This window comes from Pteronotus mesoamericanus, unplaced genomic scaffold (assembly GCF_021234165.1).
Source record: "Pteronotus mesoamericanus isolate MK-2021 breed Mesoamerican mustached bat unplaced genomic scaffold, CSHL_Meso_final contig_78, whole genome shotgun sequence".
In the NCBI taxonomy this organism is placed as follows: Eukaryota; Metazoa; Chordata; class Mammalia; order Chiroptera; family Mormoopidae; genus Pteronotus; species Pteronotus mesoamericanus.
In genome coordinates this window covers 2,989,009-3,009,702 of record NW_026555258.1, presented here as the reverse complement: position 1 = coordinate 3,009,702, position 20,694 = coordinate 2,989,009, and the positions used below count along the sequence as shown (strand labels likewise).

The 20,694-nt window shown below is 58.7% G+C and overlaps 1 protein-coding gene across 1 annotated transcript in view; it reads right to left on the bottom strand.

Annotated features, from left to right (window-relative positions):
* The window catches only part of DDX31 (DEAD-box helicase 31), a 63,934-nt gene that overhangs the window by 7,211 nt on the left and 36,029 nt on the right, over nucleotides 1-20,694 (bottom strand). Inside the window, exons 17-19 of the mRNA XM_054584183.1 lie at nucleotides 20,026-20,107; nucleotides 14,161-14,272; nucleotides 8,808-8,976 (exon numbers count right to left, since the gene is read on the bottom strand). Of these exons, the coding sequence (XP_054440158.1) occupies nucleotides 8,808-8,976; nucleotides 14,161-14,272; nucleotides 20,026-20,107 (363 nt within the window). The remainder of the gene's footprint in view (nucleotides 1-8,807; nucleotides 8,977-14,160; nucleotides 14,273-20,025; nucleotides 20,108-20,694) is intronic.

Genomic DNA, 20,694 nt, shown 5'->3' with positions numbered 1-20,694 from the left:
CAAGTGCCAAAACTTCTACGGTGTTCTGTCGGGACTCAGGCATGGCCGTCGGCAGCAGGTGGCCGCACTGAAAGGAGCAGAAAGCGGACTCGGAAGCGCCTGGCTGGAATCCCAGCTCGGCCCCACCCCACCGATGAACTGCTAGGCTGGAGAAATAAATGCTGTTAACCTGGAGCGCTACAAGGCGGATGTGGAAACAATTACATGTGATTGGCACTGGTCTGATTCATCCGGAAAAGATGAATGAGATGGATGGGCTAGGGGCAGAATCCCAGCACCAAACCCCAGAGCCCCGCCCCGGGGCAGCCCTGCCTCCACAACCGGTGACCGGGGCGATGGCGGGGGCCTTGGCGTCACGCCTGCCGATGAAACGCTGCCTGAGCAGCCGACGTGCTGGGCGGCCCGCACCTACCCACAATCCTGTAACAGGGCAGGCGGACGGGCCCCGGCTGCACGGTGGAGCTGACCTGGGGCGCATGCCAGGTCCTGCTCTCGGGTCATCGAAGGTGGTGGCTTGAATCACCAGGTGTGCAAACGGGGACTTGGGTGGCAAGTGTCACCGAGCCCCAGGACGGCCCGGGTGGAACAAGGCGAGCAGCTGTGACGTGCGACCGCAGAGCCGGGCCCAGGAAGCCGCGGTGTGAGCCCCGCCTGCCGCAGGGATGGCAGAGGCGAGAGGCGGCGGCACGGCATTGGCCGGCCGCGCGCCTGGCCAGTGCTGAGTGCACGGCAGCGGTGGCGCCGAGCCCTGCCGTCACCATCAGCCGCGCGCCCCTCTGCCGGTCGCCCCTGCCCTCGGTCTGGGCAGCTCTACGAAGCAGGTTTTGCAGAGCCTTGTCTGAGAGACAGGCCGCCCGACGACGGACCGTGACGCAGGAGCAGCGGGGCACGCGGCCGGGTGACACGCAGCCGGGCCGGCCGCCGGGCAGAGCCGGCTGGGGCACAGACCCTGGCGCGGTCCCACGCAGCCTCCCGCTGTGGCCGCGGCCCCCCACCCTGTCCCAGCCGGCTCACTCACGACAGGTTACGTGAGCTCAAGAATCGAAGTGCTTGCCACAGCGCGTGTTGCGAAGGTGCCCGCTGAATGCTGACTGTCATTCACACTGAGGGACAGGAAAGGCAGAGGGGCCAGCGGGTCACCACACAGCTGACCTGCTGTCACACAGACCGGGACCGCTTTCTTCGATGATAGTGGTACCTTGTGCTGTTGCATTTGCACATCCTGCCCGTCCAGCACCTGAACCTCAGAGACCAGAGTGGAAGCAAGACCGAGCGTGGAGCGTGCTAGTGGTCATTCAGGGCTCATTTTCAGGAGCTCAAACAGTGAGAGGGTCTGCTATGGAAGCGGGCACCCCGCCCGCCGGGAGGCCTGCAGCAAAGGACAAGAGACGACCTGCCGAGGAGCTGTGTCACCGCGGGGACGAGGGTCAGGCGGGGTGGGGGGGCATTCAGAGAGAAGTCCATGGGACTTCCACTTATCTACAGAGAGAAGCGGGCCTGGGCAGATGAAAGCGGCATTTACAGAGCTTGGTGCTCTGTGTCGTGTCTCGCCCCCGACCCGTACACCCCTCCCAGACCCCCCAGCGCCACCGCACAGCCAGGCGGCAGCCAGAGCCAGGGCTGGCTAGAGCTGGGGACAGCGGCTCCAGGCCAGGCTTCCTCCGCTGCACCCTCTGCCTCCAGAGGCGAAGACAGTGCAGCAGTCGTGGCAGCCGGGGACTGCCCGCAACCGCCTCCTCTCAGGGATGCCCCGCGACGCCGCACTCTGCAGCCCGCGCCAGGGCTCGCGGCCCTGCGGCCGCCGATCAAAACGCCATCTCCTGCTTTAAGCCCGTGTCTTCAGGGCCATGAAGAATTATCTGTGCACGTACAACACCCTTACGAGGGGTCACGTGCTTGTTACTTTGCCTAACCCCGGTCCTAGAAACCAGAAGCTTCTGAAAGGGAGACAGAAGGATGCAGACAAGTGCTAGGAGGCTGGGCCCCGGGACCTCTGAGACCATCTCATCAGTGGTTCCTGGGGACCCTCACTGGTCACAGGGACCTCAAGAGGTCTCAATGAGGTACACGCGTGAACTCAGCACAGCCAAGGGCACACACTAGCCTCCAAGAGAGACGTTGCTGCCACCACCCCCACTCAAGACGTTAAAATTAACACGCTGCTGCCACTTGGCACATGGGGGTGCGAACCGCACCCTTCCCTTGACTAGTAAAGTTGTTAAGACATTGCTCTGCACTTCGGACACCAGGACACGGAGGGGAGGGGACACGGGAAGACCTGGGGTGACTCTGTACAGGTCCTACCCAGGTGGAAAGGCTCCGGCATCACCAAAGCTGTGTGGAGGGGCTGGGGACGTCCTACTCAGAAAGGAGCCCAAGGAACATGGGGACACACTAGGGGAGGAGAGCGAGCAGCCTGCCCTGAGACAGGAGGGTTAGGACGGCTGAAACGTAGCTGAGCAGCGAGGGCACGGCCAGGGACCGCCGTCTGGTCCTGATTTCTGAAGTGGTGCCAACCAAGGGCCACGCGAGGACCAGCTAACGAGGAGCGAGGCGCGGCCCTGGCGCCGGCAGCCCATCCAGGCCAGCTCACCTCCCTGCCCCTGCCCCTGCCCCTGCCCCGGAGACGCCCACGGCCAGCGTGTGCCCCCAGCGCCCCCCCCAGGAGAGGCTGGCCGGGCTCCTGGTCTCTGTCGTCAGCCCGGCTACTTGCCCGAAAGCACAGCCCTGGGCTCCCCGCTGCCTACAGGTGATCCAGGTGTGCAGGAAGCGCAGGGTCGCCGTGAGACCCCCCTAATCGCCTCATCAGCCGGGTGGGGATGAGGGTGTCTGCTGGAGGCAGCCCAGAGCTAGTAACTGCGTGGTGTCAGAGGGGAAAAAGGGCAACGGCAGCGAAAGCTGAACGCAGACAGCCGCGTGCGCACAGCGGTACTCACGCTGGCGCCAGCGGGGGCGCGGCCAGTGCCGGCTACAGGGGGCAGTGAGCTGGCGGCTGGGTGCCGACGGAGGCAGGGCGAGCCCCCGTGGCGGCCGGTCCCCCCTCGCCCCGGGAAGCCAGCGCCTGTGAGTGCGAAATCAGCGAGGACTCCTCAGCCAGGGGTCCCAAGTCGACTCCTCTGTGCCAGGTGTTCACACCCAGAAGGACCCAGCCACCTCCCACAGCATTTGGCCTGTCCCCTGTCCAGCCGGGACACTTCTCAGGCCCAATGTCCCAAAGAGAGAACGCGGCATGAGTTCCGGTTTGCCATCGCGTCCCCTGGACCGAGAGCCAGCAGAACGTGCTCTGGCCGCAGCCTGGGCAGCTCTCCTGGGCTCCATGTCCCCATCGCGCTCAGCTCACTGTAGCCAGACGTGCTTCGCCAGCACCCCGCTGGCCTCGCGGCATGAGGAAGACCCCTGCCACTGCCTGCTCCGAGGACCACACTGCGAGGGTTCCCGTGGAACCTGGGTCTCCATGTTTGAGATCTGGCAGTCAAGTTCAGGACCACGTCCACTGTGCAGCCTGGGATTTCAAGACTTGGTGGAGCTGAGGTCTCCTGGGCTGAGACCTGTGCAGGTGCCGCTCCACAGCTCCCAGGAGGCCCCGAGAGCAGAGCCCGCCCTGCTCACAGCCGCTGCCCACCGGAGGCCTGGTCCTTCCCTGCACCCTGCAGGCAGAGGCCGCGCGGCCCCGGCCCCAGCCCCGACCCCGTTCCCCTCCATGCTCTGCTCCTCTTGGGGCTCTGCTTTGATGCCAAGGGATGAGGTCCCAGCAGGAGTGACTGAGGCCCACAGCGCCCCCGGGTGAAGGCCACGAGGGCAGCAGGGCCAGGCCACGCAGGGCCAGGCGGGGGCTGCTCTTGGGTCCCCATCGGCAGAGTAGGACGGGGGTGGGCGTGGAGGCCCGGCTGCCCGCGCAGCACGGCGGTGCAGGCTGCTCTAGAACGGAAGCCCAGGTGACGCCGCGGGGCCGAGTGCTGGCAGTCACGTGGACGGTTCGGGAAGCTGAGAAAGAGGCCCGCTCACGGAGGCCCGGAGGTTCGATGGCGGTGCCTGCCGCTCCGGGACCCTCAGGCAGAGGCCCGCCCCCCGCACGGCGGCGCCCCGGGGCAGCACCCCGTTCTCCAGGGGCCCGTCCAGCCTCTGGTCTCACGTTTACAGGGTGACTGGCGGGCCGACTCCAGCTTCGCCTCCAGCTAAGTAGGTGACATTAGGGAGACTGTAAATGCCACGCGGACACTGGCAGGCAGCTACCCACCCAAGGACGGACGCGGGGTCCCGGGCAGCCCCAGCTGCGGCCCCCCCAGGGCTGGGCTCCAGGCTGCTCCAAGAAGGACGTTCACGGCGCGAAGACCGATAGCTCCCCTCTGTCCTGGGGGCACGCCGGCATGACGGAGGCCCGGGGAAGGGACAGCCCTGCCGTCTGGTCACTGCTCACACGTGCTCCGAGCACCCGCGTGGCAAACGCGAGGCCGGCTGCTCGCCTGCTGCTCTGGTCCCCAACCCGCCCGATGGCACTGGCGGCCGCGGCCCCGCCTGGGAGGTGAGGGCTGAGGCAGAGGGGCTGAGTCCTCGTCCAAGGACACACAGATGAGGACGAGTGACTCAACCCAGACCCTCGTGTCAGCTCCAGAAGCAGGGGAGGAACAAGGGAGATGGCTGAGGGGTAGGAACTTCCCAAACCAGAGTGTGCACCGTAGTAACTCACACTACTTAGCAAGGACCCCACAGGGGAGGGCTTTAAAGGTCAAAAAGACCTGAAAAACAGAGCTTTGTGCGTTCTCTCCCTTGTGGTTCAGGGACAGGCACCTGTGGTAATTCAGAGGAGGAAAGTCTGGCAAGCAAGGCCCCACGAGGATGCTTCTGTACTTCTTTTAGAGACCACACGGCTCCAGAACTCTGGAGGAACAGGCTCGGGGGTGGGGTGGGGTTCTGCCGGGCCCGCAGCCCACACCCACCGGGGCTGGGAGGGACTGAAGGTTAGAGAAGATTCCGAATTTCAGACTGTTTACCTGTTTGACAAAATCAGGAACTACCAAGTAACACGTGGGCTCGGCTGGTTTAAGAAAACTTATAAAAATAAAACCTATCTAAGAATAGTCAACAATTCAGATTTTTGTTCTGTTCCTAATTTTAAAAGGACGGAGCTGAGAAAAGGGAAGCAAAATGGCCAAGCGGCTGTGACAGAGGATGCCCGGCTGCCTCTGCGCCAAGAACACCCGAAGGACCCAGGGCCGAGGCCAGGGCGGGGGTCATGAGCTGAGGCGCCCGGGGGGTGGCACCCCTCACAGCCGCCACACGTAACCCGCTCGCCACACGGGGGCCGAGAGCAGACGTGCTCTCACATCCCGTCACAGAACACCAAGGCCCCCCCCGGCCACTGCTTCCTCCGAATTCCTGGCCCGCCTTTCGGAGCGTCGCCCAGAGGAGGGACTCTGCCTGCCCGCTGCTCCTGAACACGCTCTGCCTGCGTGTGACAGCCTAGACAGACAGGCCGGCACCTCGAAGGCAACCCATCTCTGCCCCCTCATGGCAGACGGTGCCTCCTGGGCAGACAGCACTTCTAGAAGGTACGTTAGCTTTCCTTCCCAGGATCTGCCGAACCTACACAGCTTCAAAATCAGAGCTTCCTTTCATGGGGGGATGCCGTGTCCGTGACGGCTGCTGCTGAGGGTCCACCCGCTCTTCCAGCCCTGCGCCAGCACCCTCTGCGAGGCATGCATAGGTGTCTGGGGCGGCGGCTGTTCCAACAGGTGTGTGTGCAGGTGTCAGAAGAGGTCTGGTGACAACGTCTTTCTGCGTGCTGGGGAAGACAGCATCCCCTTTCAAGCCGGAGGACTGGGAATCACCTGAGAGACCTGGTGGTTAAGATCTCATTCAGGAACGTTAACTGCTGAATTTATTTTCCTGAAAAGAGGTCAAGTAAAGTCATAAAGGCACACAGCGGGGTAAAAAATTCCCTTTGTCACGCATGGAAATGCCTGACAGTACCCGGCCTGAGACCTGGCCTGCCGCCCATTTCACACGGAGCCCGGCGGAACCCCGCGGGCGCTGGAGGGCAGGTGAGGCGGGACCCCGCCGCAGGCCGGGCGCCTTGGTTTGCAGAGAACATGTAATTATCCCAGGCAGCACGCACCGTGAAGCGGGACCCGAACAGCTGAGAGAAGGGCGTGCTGTTGTCTTACGCCCACGCCACACGGAAGGAACCCTTTCTCCCTCTGGACAGATGGGTTTCGGAGGGGACGCCTCAGCTCAGAGCAGCCTTTGTGGCCACGGCCCCAGCCGCCGCACGTGGCGGGTTTAACGGACTTTCTTCCCAGTCCTCAGACAGCGGCAACTGGCACTCGCTCGAGCGCTGCCTGAGGTGTGGAGAATCTGTCAAGTTCTCCCTGTCGCTTACCCTGACCGCAATTATACGGTCCATGTGCAGATTAGCTGCAAGTCATTCTTCCGCCAGGAGTGACAAGATCTCCCCAAATACAAGCCGGTGCCTCCTGTATCCCCGAGTGGCCGTCTGCGTCGCAGGGCAGGGCTGGCGCGCAAGGACGGGCGGAGTGCAGGGGGAACGCCTTCAAAAGAAGGGCATGACAACGGGAAAAGTGGCGGGGACAGCGGTGACACGGCAGGAACAGAGCGCAGCATTGTCACGGGCGGAGTAATCCTGTGACACGGTGCCGTCACTCACCGCCGGCTCCCTGCCGCGCCAGCCAGACATCAAAGGCTGCCCGAGCCCATCTTACATGCTCTTTACCGGCTAATCAGCCCATTCTTCCTGAAAGAAAGCCCCGCTCAATCCCCCGCACACAGGGGCACCGCCGTCCTGATGCCCATCTGCCGGCGCGGGTCAGCAGGAGCAGGAGGCGGCTCGCCCTCTCCCTAGTGGCTTCGCAAGGCAAGGCCGGCGCTGGCTCCCAGCCCCCGCCCCGCGCAGCCTCCCTGCCGGCTCTGCGCTCAGAGCTGGGTGGGAGCTGCTGTCGGATTAACGGCCACTAATGAGACCCCCGGTCGGAAAGGCGGGTCACCTGTGACAAGGGAGGGTGGTTGCGACCTCAATGATGTGCGGGGAGAGCAACGAGCAAGATGGGCTCCGGACCAGCATTCACCCGGCGGGTCTGTGCCCATCTCCTCCAAGTGTCGGCGTGAAAGGCGGTGGCAGGACGGCCACTCGTGACCTGACAGCGGGCCTCGTGGTTCTGCCACGCACTCAAAGCCGGGGTTCACAGGCGCAGGAATCAGGGGCCGGGGCCCAAGGACAGGAGCCTGCCTTTGGCGCGCTGCACCCCGAGTCCCGCGGAGTGTCCACCCTGGGGCAGAGCCGAGGCTGCGGCAGGGTGGGCAGTGCCCCGCACGCCTACCTGCCTGGGGGAAAGCAAGGCGGTATCTCAGCCTCCCCCCGGGCAGCAGGGAGGCCCCGGCCTCACAGAGAGAGTGCGGTCTTCTGTGAGAGCTCGCACAGTGAGGAAGTGAGCAGGCCTCTCGGAAACCCCAAGGCTGGAATGGCACTGGGCAAGCTCTCACCCAGCACACAGAGAGCCTCGGGGGTGCCAGGCCCCTGCACTGACTGAGCCGGGGGCCCTGGAGCCCCCCGCACTGGGCTCCAGCTCCACATCCCAGGGCTTCACCTGCACAGCCGGGGGAATGGAGGCACTGAGGAGCTGGGCTGGCGCGCACAAGCTCACAGCAGACGGGGCTGGGAGTGGAGTCCAAGCCCTGTGACTCCCAGATCAGCGGTCACTCCCTACGCCGGTGGTCCTTCTCCCTGTCCTTCCGCACCAGAGACACTGGGCCCCAGCCAGGCTGTGAATGCCACCAGCCCTCCTTAGGGACTGTGCAGGACAGACCCAGCACTGGCACCTGCTGGAGACGGGGCGCTGCCCCCAGGCCCTCCACAGACACAAAGGGCGCATGTGTTCTGACATCTGGCACCAACATGCACACATAAGGCTCTCCAGTGCACAAGACCTGTCCCACGCGCTCTGGGGCTCCCGGTGCCCCGTATCTGTTCCATGCATCCTTCCCACCCACGTGCTGCGTGGGCCACAGTGCCAACCACCCCCACCTCCCCGCACAGGGACGCACACACGGCGGCTCTGCAAGGCTGGGCTGCCTCCTGACGGGAGAACGTGCACGCCTGCGTCTTGCTGACAGAAATCAAGCAGAACATCCTGAAATTTGAAGATGGACTCAGCCCAGCAGCCAACCCACAGGCAACGGTCCTTCCTCGGACCCTGCTCTCCAGGCCGCGGACAGCCCCGCTCTGAGGGTGGGCGGGCGGGCCCCGGGGCTCACCCCGAAGCATGCTCGGCACTGGGGGTGCGTGTCAGCACCCAGGAGAGTTACTCGGGTGTCCTGAGCCAGCCTGCACAAGGGGCGGCTTCAACAGTGCCGCCCGCCCGCCTGGACAGGGTGTACCATGGGGTCCAACTTCAGGGGACCCCCAGAAGTCTTCACACGAGTCCCAGGGGCTTCCCGGGCCGGAGGTCAGGCGATGGCAAGTCCCGAGTGGCCCTGCTGACGGGCAGTGAAGACAGCCCGACACACCTGTCTTGCTGCTCCTGCCATTTATAGCCTGGACAGGAGGCCCCACCAAGTTTCTGCCGGCACCTCAAAAATGTTACGACTGGGAATCTTACCCTCCCGTTCCATGCACTTGTTATGCGGAGAGAAGGTCAGATGCTGGTGATAATTTATTGCAAAAATCTGAGACTGAAGAGGAAGTTCCCACAGGGCACCTGGCAGCCAACTGTGCCACGGTGCTGCCGCCAGCCCAGGCAGAGCTCGCCATGCCTACTGGACGACCGGCCCAGGACATGTTCGGCGCATCTTACCTCTTCACGTTTGCTTTCCTCGTCTTTATAGCCGAGACACCAAGCTTTCTGGGGGCATCTCTCAGCCCAAAGCTCTTGGCCACGTGGCCGAGGTGCAGCGCGCGGACGTGGAAGATGTGCTTCAGCTCCTGCGGGTAGGTGGTGTAGGCGCGGATGAAGGACTGCAGGGCTGCGAGAAAACCAAGGGGGCGGGCATCAGCACAGGGTCCCCAAACGCCACGTGCCCCCGCCAGGCAGCCGACCAGGGCAGGGTGTCCCCCAGGCCTCGGTGGCACATGACCGGCAGAACAACACGCACCACAACCTACATCTATACTTGTACTTTTAATTCATCAAAAACCCAAAAGACAAAAGCAAAAAAAAAAAAACCAACAAAAACCCTATAGGCTCCAATTAATTACCATTTAAACAAACCCAATATAATTGCAGACTTTACTGTGTGGCTGCTAACAGCCCCAGAGGGCAGGGCCCTGTCGTCCTCACTGGTCCCTGGCACACAGAGTGAACAGAAGGGGAGGAGCGAAGAAAGTAAAATGTACTCAATGTAGGATAAATGGGATCATTAGACCTTTATGTTAGAAAAAAAATTTGCTAAGTCAATTTTATGTATCCTCCAATAGTTAATAGGCGCAAATGTTGTGAAACTCAGGCAGTCCCCAGGCTCTGTGAGTGTCCTCATGTTTACTGAGGAGGCACGGCGTCCCCACAAACGGTGCTCCACTGCGAGCCCTGCCTGCAGCCCCCCAGTCCAGAGCAACCCCTGGGGCCACCGCGTCGAGTCCTGGGGGTTCTGAAACCAAATCTGTGCTCAAGTACCCAGGACTGACTGGTACAGGCTTCTTCCCCATTCAACGAATGCGTAAAAGGAAATGAAATAGGATTTCTAAAGGAGAAAAAAAATGACTAAATTTTGAAAGCAGCCCCCAGAACAGTGAGTCCGTCCCCAGACGGCCACCAACAGTTTGGAGACAGTCCACCACGAGAGCCCCAGGCCCATTCCACAGGTAAGGCCGGGCTCTGCTCTAGGCCTGGGCTGGGCGGCCAGAGAAGGGCTGGGCTCGGTTCCCCGGAGGGTGGCACTCTGGCCACAGTGACTCCCGTGAGGAAGGGTCTTCCCGCAAGGAAGGGTCTTCCCGCAGTCGGTCCCCCGAACATCCTACAGGACCAACAAAACCCACGAGCCTGCCCCTTGTGGCCCGGCAGCAGGGCCCGAGGGGCTTGCTCTGAAAAGTAGCCCCCGCCGCTGCACACCACACCCCACCTCCTGGGGGGGCGGGCAGGTGCTGGACACCGGCCGCTCCAGCCCTTGCTTGCTGGGCCGCTGGGCCAGCAAGTTTGCCCACAGCTTAGATGCGATATCCCAGCAGCACCTGGAGATCGGCGTTTATGAACAGTAATAAAAAGTGTCATTTTAGCAGATCAGCTCCTGGAAGGATCCTGGGAATCCATCAAAGCTCTATTTACTGAGCAAAGTGAACTCCTTTTCCCAATCGATGAGAAATAATAACCCAGGCAACTCCTCTGTACCCCTCTCTTAAACCTGTGCTTCCTCCCCTTTTTAATAACCGGGGACTGGCTGCTCTTTCAAAGGGAACCTATGACGCTTCAAATGGCCCCTGCTGCCCGGAGGGCCCTGACATCAGGGTCCGGACCCAGGGCTCCACCTCCCGGTCCTGGAGGGGACGCAGCCCAGCCTCCAGGGCCCAGGTGTCTCCTCCGAGGAGCCAGGCCGAAGCCTTCCAGACCAAGCCGCTCATACCACGGAACTGGCGTTTTCCAAGTCTGTCACCCAAACACTGGTCCCAGCCTCTCCAGTCACCCCTGTCCTCTGCCGAGGCAGACAGTGCCCGCGTCCCCCTTCTCCTCGCCTCCACACCAATCCCAAGAGCCAAGGATGGAGACCCTGTCCCAGGAGACCTGGGGGCCCAGCCCGCAGCGTTACAGAGACAAGTTTTCCACAAAACAGCAGCGCTTCCTCTCTGGACAGCTGCCCATTTTAACGGAACCTCCTTGTCCTGCAGGCTCCTGTCCCACTGGGGAGAGACGGTTGGCCATCCTCATACCCTCACCTAGACCCCTCGCGTGAGTCGCCCAGACAGGCGGGGATTTGGGATGAGGCAGCAGCCGTGTGCAGGAACGGGCTGCCGGGCCCAGACCAGCAAGGAGCAGAGGAGTAGCAGGAGCGGACATTTCTTCGGGACGGCGGGTGGAGCTACAGCCTGAGCATGAGCGCCCCGTGCACGGATCCCTAGTTCGGAGCCAGATGGTGGCCAAATTAAAGGGAATCTGTTTTAAAATACCCTACACAGATGTTTTTGCCCCTTTTCAAAGAATCGAATTTATTTCTGGGCATCTGATCAGGCATGGTGGTGTCTCACGGACGATGCTTAGGGTCCAAGAGGTAGGGCAGAGCCAACCCCAGCCGGGAGTGCGGGGGCTCGCCCCCCCAGCCCTGGGGAGCACCCACCTCCCCACGTGAGAGCACTTGCATTTCGAGACCTGAATCCACAGCCACAGCTGCCCAGAGGAAGGGGGCCGTTACCAGTGTCTGAGGAACAAGGACTCAGGCCCAGCACCCAGCCCGCCTCGGACACACGAAGGGGAGTGGGCTGACTCGTCCCCGGAGGCCTGGATTTTCTTGAGAAGCGTCCCTCGCAAGCCCCGGCCTTTGGGGAGAGCCGGAGGCGGGCGGAATGACCCGCCAGAGAAGAGGTAACTTTCGGGTACGGGCTTCCCCTCGGGGGCCTGGAGACCGAGCCTGCGTCACCACAAGGGTCACCACCCGAATCTCTAGCTAAAGAGACGCGAGAAACGAGGGGGGGCACGGCGACTGACAGCAGCGAATGCTGGTCTCGAACAAGCACGGGGTCAGAAACGTGTTTCCATCCAGTTCTCTGCCCTGAAGGCAAAGCCAGTGGCTCCCTGAGCGATCCAGGAGGGGGCTCTGAAATGGCTCAGCAGGAAGGCGAGGCCGGAGGGCAGAATTTGCATATGCAAAGGCCTGGAATGCAAAAGCTGGCACCACTACGGGGTGCAGATATGGGTATGTCTCCCCAGCCGTTGGAACTCAGTCCTAAGTAACAGGAGAGACGTCCAGAGCAAAGTGCGTTTTGTCTGCAGTGGGTGACCGAGACCTGCTACAAGCGGTTGTCCCAAGCCATCACCAATCTGGTGTGGAAATCAATTAGCAGATAAGAACAATGATACATTTCTTTCCTTCCTGGTATAAACTGATGGGGAGTGGCCCCCTCCAATAGCCTTTCAAAGGAAAACAAGTACCACTGTCTGTTTCCTGGTGTTAACAAATTCCCTGGTAAAGACGAGAAACCACACTCGCTAAGATCAGTCGCTGTAACTTTTACTCCGCTGACCCAGACACCTTAGAGCGGTTGCGGTCTCCCTAGAATGTCGGAAATACATCTGGCACCCAAGTTGAAGGTGCTGGTGTGGGTTTGATGTACTTCTTTTCATTGCAACTTCATTATTAAACCTGGAATTCTGCACAGCAAGCTGAGTCTGCCTAACTTTCTGCAAATGGCCAAGCTCTGCAAAGTGGCACTGTGACAAATACTCCCTTCCTCCTGGGACGTGTCCCAGCGCATCTCTAAGGCAGGTTCTTAGGAAAACCCTTAGGTACTTACTGTTGAATTCACTTCAGGGACACGCTCAGGTTTTACTGAGACTGTTGTCACGTCCCGGGCTGGAAGGCGGCACACGGATTGCGCACCAGCGGTTGGGGGGCAAACACTGGGCCTTGGCCGGCACCCACGGGGGGCTGAGGTGTGCACGAGGTGCTCGGCAAACACCGGCCCCCCAACCCGTGTCTGCCGTCCACTTCCTGAAGGCCCCAGTCGCCCCGCAGCCCCCCACTCAGGGCGGCCCCGGGCCCTCTGACCGCCTCCAAGCCCGAGGTGCTCCGGGCGACGGGCCTCTGCCACCCTTCTCTCTGCTCAGCCACGCTGCCTTCTGAGTCCCTGGCACCCCTGTCCCCACTGCCTCTAATGCCTGCTGTCCAGGCAACAAGCCTGACCCCTCTTCGGGTTTTTGCTCCAGTGTCCCCTTCGCAACAGGGCTCACTCTGACCCTGTTTAAAATGCACTCTCGTCCTGCCCAGTGTGACTCGGCCGGGCGGGGGTCGCCCCACCGATCGTGAGGTCGCCGTTCGCTTCCTGGTGGGGGCACAGGCCCGGACTGCGGGTTCGGTCCCTGGTTGGGATGCACACGAGAGGTAACCGATCCGTTTCTCGCTCACGTCGATGCTTCTCTCCTGTCTCCCTCCCTGCCTCTTTCTGAGAACATATTTTTTAAAAGTGCTCTCTGCCCCGTCACCCTCTTCACAGTGCTGTGCCCTGCTCCACTGCTTCCGTAGTTCTGACCACCTTTTAACAGACTAGTTTATGTATAGCCTATGTTATGTTTATTATGCTCACTGTCCACGCCCCAACAGAATGTTAGGAAGGTGAGGATCTTTATCTGTTTTGATCCCTGAGTATCCCAAGCACCTAGAATAGTGCCCAACTTAGCACACATTTGTTAAATGATTCTTAAAAATTTTGCTTCATAAAAGGGAGAAGAGGATGCCGTGGCGTTCATATGCAGTAAGTCCTCACTTCCAGCTCTGCCAGCCTCACTGGCATAAACAGGTTCCGTCCCTGTGGCATCTCATCTGTGTTGTGACAAAATGACGCTATTCGAGGACCTGCTGCGGCCCCCGCATCATGGGGAAGTCGCACCAGCACGCACGAGTCGCCAGCCAAGGCACAGAAGGCCCCACCCCGAAGTTGGCCAGCCCCCACACTCTGCCCTGTGCCCCAGCCCGACGCTGCGTCCACCCAACGCCCGGCGATCCCAGAAGGCAATGTGTGCTGCGAGGGTCTGAGCGCTAAGCTGATGCCGAACTCTCTTACGAACAGCCTGGGAACTGGTTCACGGCCTGTGGCCCTTCCTCAGTGACGTTCTTTCCCATTTTTCTTTGTACTTCCAAACAGGACTTCTTAGGGCTATCATCAGCCCTCCTTCACCTCTAATTTTCATCTCTACTTCTACTGACATGTCATGGCACTTGTACCCAGTTTTCAAAGGAGAAAACTGGATCCCCGAGCCCCACGCAGCCGGGCCGAAGCTCCCGTCCCGGGGGAGGCCGCCACAGAGCCTCATCTGTGCGGGGCCTGGGGGAGGGGAAACCAACATAGAGTACCCCTTCAGAGCCCTCCCCCGGGCCTGTTTCCGCGCCCCGCAGAATTAGGGGCGGGTGGCTTCTGCTGGTGAGCAGGGACGCCTGCAGGCCTCTCAGCCCGTGCGTGTGTGCGGGCGGGGGCGCGGGCACAGCCCTGCCACCTACGACGTGACCGACCTCTCTTTGCCCAGGAGACAGTCTTCTCGCTGGAGTGCACGTAATCCTCAAACACCGTCTGCAGGATCGTGGCTCGCTCCTGGATTTCCTGGGGGCCGGCGGCCTGGGCTTCCTGGGAGGCGCGGAAGGGTTAAAGCAGAGGCGGATCAGAGCCAGGAATAATGAAGCAGTTTCTAATAGACTTAATAACAGTAAAATCACACAGGAGCCACCCAGGGGCCAGCGAGGGTAATCCTTCCAATATTACCAGGGAAGAAGAGGGGAGCTGTAACGCTGTCCAAGCAGGCGAAGGCGAGGCGCTCTGCGACACAGCGGGCCAGGGCTGCTTGTTTATTTACTCATGGCCTGACTTTTCTTCCTGGCCTCTTATGGCTCCTGCGCGCAAAGTCCACTGGAGACACTTTGGAACTTTCCAGGTCCGGATTAGCCATTTAAAACATCACCCAACCTGAGCTGCTTCCAAAGGACTCTCACCGCCTGCTCGGCCTCAGCTCTCCCCCTTCCCTCGCGCCTGCCCCGGAGCCCTGGCGGCTCCTTGTTTGGAGCTGGAGCTGGAGCGCCCCCCTGAAGCTCAGGGCGTGCTCCCTCCTTCCAGGGCGGCCAGGCAGGGCTCCAGACTCCGCCCTTCACTGCTCAGAGCTCCCCAGAACCTAGGAACCTAGGGAGGTGCCTGCTGCTCTGGTCAGCCACCCCTCAAGTGGAGAGTCACATCTGGGTGTGACAGAGTGTAAACAAAACACTTTCTTTCCATCCTTGAACAATCTCACAGAAAGGATTTCTTTTGTTCGTAGCCCTCTGGAAAACGAGTGGTTTTTGTTTCTCTCTTAAAAGTGAATGTTGAAGGTGAGACCGAGAGGCAAAAGCACCCATTCTCAGCCCCGTCTGGCTAACGGGCTGGCTCTTTGAATGCTGCTGAGCCCCCAGGGCAGGGCCAGGGAGGCACCCAGCCCCCAGCGGCCCCCGCCCCGCCCCCACGGAGGCCCGGCCTGGCTGCCGTGCCTGACCGAGACTCTGAGTCCCTTTCACTTTGAAAGCTGCCAGAGGAGAACAAAGGGAGAGAAGGAAACGCTGCGTTCTCCTGGATCGACGTTCATTTCCGTATTAAGAGAGACTTATAACAACCGGAAGGTGTTTTTAGTTTAGTCAAATCACTCCTGCTCCCTGTTTGCGGATGGCAGTCTGGCTGATGCCACAGTACACGGTCCCCTGAGGGGTTTCTCCCCACAAGTGTCAAGAGAAAAGTCACTCCGGAGCTGTGTTACGAAAGTGGACATTTGCTGTTGTCATTAGCAAGGATTTTCTTGCCCTTTTAACTGATGTGAAATGCAAACTTTTCTGCGCGGCCCTCCTCTCGTTAAGCCACCTCTGCAGTGCAACTGTCACCTTCCTCGCGTTTTTTTAAAAAAAATATGAATGTGAAATTAGCGAGGATGCCCTTTCCCCTGGCGGACAGAATCCTCTGTTATTAAAAAGTAAAGCACTTTAATAATGAAAACTTTTTCCTCTTTTTCCTGTGTTTTAACTGTTTAAAATTAATGAGAAGGGCAGAATGGCTGTCAAAGCGATATTGAAAGCCGGGCAGCCAGGACCGAATAAGCACAAAAATCCCTCTAGAGTGTTAAATAAACAGAGCTCCAGCCCTCTCGAATCCCTCTGTTGGTTATTGTATACATTCTGTAACAGCTCTCAGAATAGATCTGAGAGCCAGGGAGGCAGGGAGGTTTCAGAATTCCAATAAAGGCCTCAAATTAAAGACAGCCTGGTGCGAATTCCAGGAGAAAATTAAAGAGACCTCAAGCTTAAGTGACAGGTGACTTGCTTCTGTGACACAACTGTCAGGGGATTTAGTGATAATATGGCAATATATTACAAAGGGCTTTTCTTATTCCCCCCTTTAGGTTTCAAAATGAGGCATCTTTTCTTCCAACAAAAAAAAAAAATTACATATACATACATATAAAAAATATGAGTGTATACAAGTGGAATGTGTAGGAAAAGGAGTTAAAACTAGGTTCACACGTTGGAAATGATGAGGTCAGTTTTAGTAAAATATAAAAAAGTTAATGGCAGAAAACAATATATTTCTGAAAAAGCATGTCTTACTCCCCCAACCTCCGCTTCCAGAAATACTTTATTTCCAACTTGCCCCTCCTGAGAATGAAGGAGGTATTTTTCAGTTGTCTTCTGGGGAGGACAGTCTAAATTTAAACTGAAGACAGAGGGGCAGAGTCGCGTGGTGCTGGCTCAGCCCAGACAGGCGCGCGCTCCCGTAATGAGAGGGGTCAGGTCCCCGGGGCAGGGCGCCCCCGCGGGCCGGCTCGCCCTCCCCGAGAGGCACAGGCGCAGTGCTGGCTCACGAAGCCCACCTAATGAAGCCCATCGGCACCGAGCGGCCCGCGGGCGGTTTGGAAAAGCACACCTCCCAGTCTGTCCACACACAGCCCCCTTTTTCTGGAAGACCCTACAGATCTCGGAGAGAACAGGTGCTCAGAGACAACTAAGCAAGGAGCTAGTGATCTTATTTTAATTTCAATACCGATGTCTCCCAATGCCGGTGACAGTTTTTATTAGGATAAATTCGCAGGCATATTTCACAAGACAAAAGAGCTTACAGGAAAAACGTGTATGTACTTTGAAGATAAAAATTCCACACCTATCAAGAAGCAACAGATGAGTTTCAGGTAACTTTGCCCAATTATTTTTGTTGTAAAAACTTCTAAGTGGTAGCAGTGGTGGGGGAGAGTAGCTTTTCTGCAGGAAGCACACGTCTGGATATTGTCAACTTCCCAAGTATTTTAAAACTAAATGAAAGGATTTTGTTTTAATCACTTTATTGCCAAGCTGAGTTTTACCCCCAAAGTCCCTAGCAACTTCTGAGTGCCTCCCAGTAAAGTTGCAGGATCAAACGTATTCTCTTTGTAGTGGGTGAACACTCACACACCCAGGAACAGCTGTATATATTTTATACACCTAAATATGAAATATACATTTTACAGATGCTTCCCTCGCTTGCTTCCTCTTCACAGGAGCCCACAGACATACGTGCCGAAGGGACATTCACAGCGGACTCCGGCTGAGCGGTGGGGAGGGCAGGGCCATGAGCCATCCAGTGCGTGCGGGACAGGCCTGTGCGCTGGGCCCGCGTCTACCTGCCCAGCCCCACGCGAGCACCAGAGCCGCCCTGGCTCAGGCCACGAACAGACCACTGCGCCCCTCACTGGGCACAGCGCTGACAGTGGACCCGGCACCTACTTGTCCCTTCCATTCTTCACGTGGGCCACGCAAAAAAACACTGCCAGGCTGTGAAGCTATATGATGATTAGTAACATTGTCCATTTAGTTTAATTTTTCTTTGTCCTCTGCCTTAAAGGTAAACTGGGTCAAACAAGTCAGTTTTTCATGATCATGACATCTAGAATCCAGTAAGACTGAGTTTTCTAAGTTAACCAGGTGCTTTGTTGTCAGTTAAAGCCGACCCCTGCTTAGCAATTTTTCTTTCTAAAAACAAAGATCACCAAACTTTAAAAGCATCAAACCACTCTACTCACTGTGACCCACCACGGCAGGAGCCTGGGGTCTGGATGGACCCCCACGGCCCAGGGCATGTGGAGCGCTTCACGCCCCACCCTACTTGAGCCTGCCAAGTACCCTGCGAGGCGGGCACTCCGGTCCCCCCATTTTACAGATGGGGAGACTGAGGCTGGGGAAGGCGAGCCGGCCTGTGGGGCAGCACCGCCAATTGTGAAGCAAGGACTCCAGCCCAAGCGTGAGCGACTCTGGGCCCGGTCCAGCTTCAGGGCTGGCCAAGGCCAAAGCCGAGGCCAAGGCTCTGAGAGAAGCAAGGCTGCCGGGCCACAGAGGGCGATGCTGGAAATGGCTCTGCTTGCCCTTGAAGAGCAGAGGGGACTGCTGCTGCTCTGCTCCTCTAGGGACTGTCCTCTTCGGGGGAGGGGCGTCTGGGCCCTGCCAGCGTCCAGACGCGCAGGCGCATGCCACACGCCAGGGTAAACACCCACACCGCAGCTGGGCCTGGAGTCTCAGCGAGACCGGGCTCAGCAAACTCCCAGTCTCGGCCGTGGTTCACGGCTCTGCTCCCATTTCTGGGGAGCCCGCAGATGCTAACGTTCCACTCCCGTGCCGCAGCGAAAGGCTTCACGTCACTGAGTGGCCTCGTAACTTCACATCTGCTCCTGACTGATGTGACAATGGTGATGATGACTAGCAGCAACAAGAGCAATAATAATAAAATGCCCTTTGGTACCTGTGCTTGCTTTTTGGGTTATTTCATACCCAATCCTCCCGTGTCTTATGAGAAGTGTACTAATACTGTCTTCATTTTACACATGAAGAGACTGAGCGCCAGGAAGGTCCAGGAGTGCCCGAAGTCACACCGCTGGAAGCTGATCCGGAGCGACCTGAGGCCACGCTCTCAGCCACTCTGCATGCCTCCTCACGCAGCTCCCAGAGCTGTGCGGGGGCCCCAGGAAGGAACCGTGGGACCACTAAAAACCCCAACCAGAAGGGGCGGTCACTGCAGAAGATCAGAGGTGTGCTGAGACCCTGAGCGTGTCCTCAGTGGCTGGTCAGTCCCCTGACAACACACTGTTAAGGAGGGATGGTCCCAAGTCTCGTGTGGCTGGGATGTTTTAAAGGAAACAGCCCTTAAAGTAACCTGCTGGCCAACTGAGGTTTTAATCACTTTTGTTACTCACAGGGAACTTTGCTGCAAACCATTTACTGACCAAATTTCACCTCTACAGAAACGGCTAACATGGCCCAATTTAGGAAGGAACAGAGTTCCCTCTTCTGGGTTTCGTTACTGCCAGGGAGGCCCGCTGGTGCGTGAGGACGTGTGCCCTGAGGTTCACTGCTTGCTCTTGCGCCCCAGGAGGACAGACGATGACAAGTGCGCCCTGTCCCTGCTCCTCCACCTCTGCACCTTGTAGCTCCGCAGGGAGGACTAAACAGGACCGAGCGCGGGAAGGGTGCAGGGCCACCCCGAGCGCAGCACGCCCGCAGCTGGGGGCGCCGCGACCCTCCCGCCCTGTCCCTGATGCCACTTTCCTCTCGTCCTTGCGGGACCAAGAGACCCTGGGCCAGGGCAGTGCGGTCGAGTCCCTCCTCGGGGAGGGCGTCGATCCAAACAGACACACAGGCCTGTGGGGAAACGGAACTGCAGCTCGATCTACTTGGCTCTGGTTTTCCAGTCTCTCCTCGCGCTCAGGAAAACAAATGCAAAATATTCAAATGATGAACACTTCACAGACAAAAACCACAGGCAGCGCCAGCACACGCACGCACACATGGGGGATCCCGAGGGAAGCGCCAAGTGAGGTGCGGAACCCACCCGGGCAGGGAGCCTCTGGCAGGCACCAGAAAGGTGCCCGGGGCCGTGGGCAGCAGCTCGGGCCCTCCACAGGGAACTGCCCAGACAGCAGCAACGTCCCTCCTTAATGATCTCGCCTTCACTCTTCCTATGTGCACGGCACACCTTAAAAAAAGTGGATGAATGAAGGGTGTCTGAAAAGAACCAAGCGGACGGCCTGTCAGCTGGCCTTGGCGACAATCTGGGGAAACCCCTCCAGGGCGGCACGTGTGACCCTGCCTGGTCCTGGGAAGGCTGCTGCCGCGGGGCAGACTCCCAGGACGGGCTGTGGCCCCCTCGCTGGGTGAGACCAGCAAAGACACCCAGAAGCAACACAGGGAAAAGGCATAGCCACGTTTGGCCTCACCTGTTGTCCCTGATCCTCCAACATGCGTTTGGTTTGACAGAGGAAACAACCGTCCTATCACAGAACCTCCGCTGCCTCGAATCAAGAAGTGCGTCACGGCTCAGTAGCAAACATGATGAATAATAAACCTCACCTGGCTTCCCCGTCGTCTGCCTTTAAAACAATCGTGCCTTGTCAGAACAGACAAAATCTCTTCCATCTTCATCTCAGAAACACTGTAAAAGAAAGGGCAGAGCAAAATAAACTCCTCGTTCTCTCAAAAGCATCCAGGCTCTTGATACACAAAACTGGCCTCTTCTCAAGCTAGAAATAAGTAGCAGCTACGTGTCACGAAGAGGGGCCACTCTGCTAGTCCTTTAGGAGCCCGGAAGGGAGGGCCCCTGCCAGTGGGCGATATTCCCGACAGCGCCTTCCTCCCCGATGAACTGTAAATGGTTGCATTTAGAATTTCCTTTTCAGGGACCATGTCATTTTTTAATAAACCTCAAATACTAAATAAGTAGGCCTGGTTATTGATTTATGACCTTGACTTGAGCAGATGATGAAATATCAACAAAAACATTTCTGAGAGTCCCTTTGATTTTTGACTTAAAAGAATGTGGGGGATGGGGGCGCTAAAGACCCTGAATGCTGGGACCAACGCCCCCGAAGGCTCACAGGGGCCCAGCCCCTGCCGTGCATGCGCCAGAGCCCTCTCCCAATTCTGCGAGGATCTCTGTGACTCATCTGTTTGTCATTTAAGGGGGGCCAACGTGCTCTGCTGAAGCCAGAGCTACGTGCGGACGGCTGAGAGCAGAGGCCA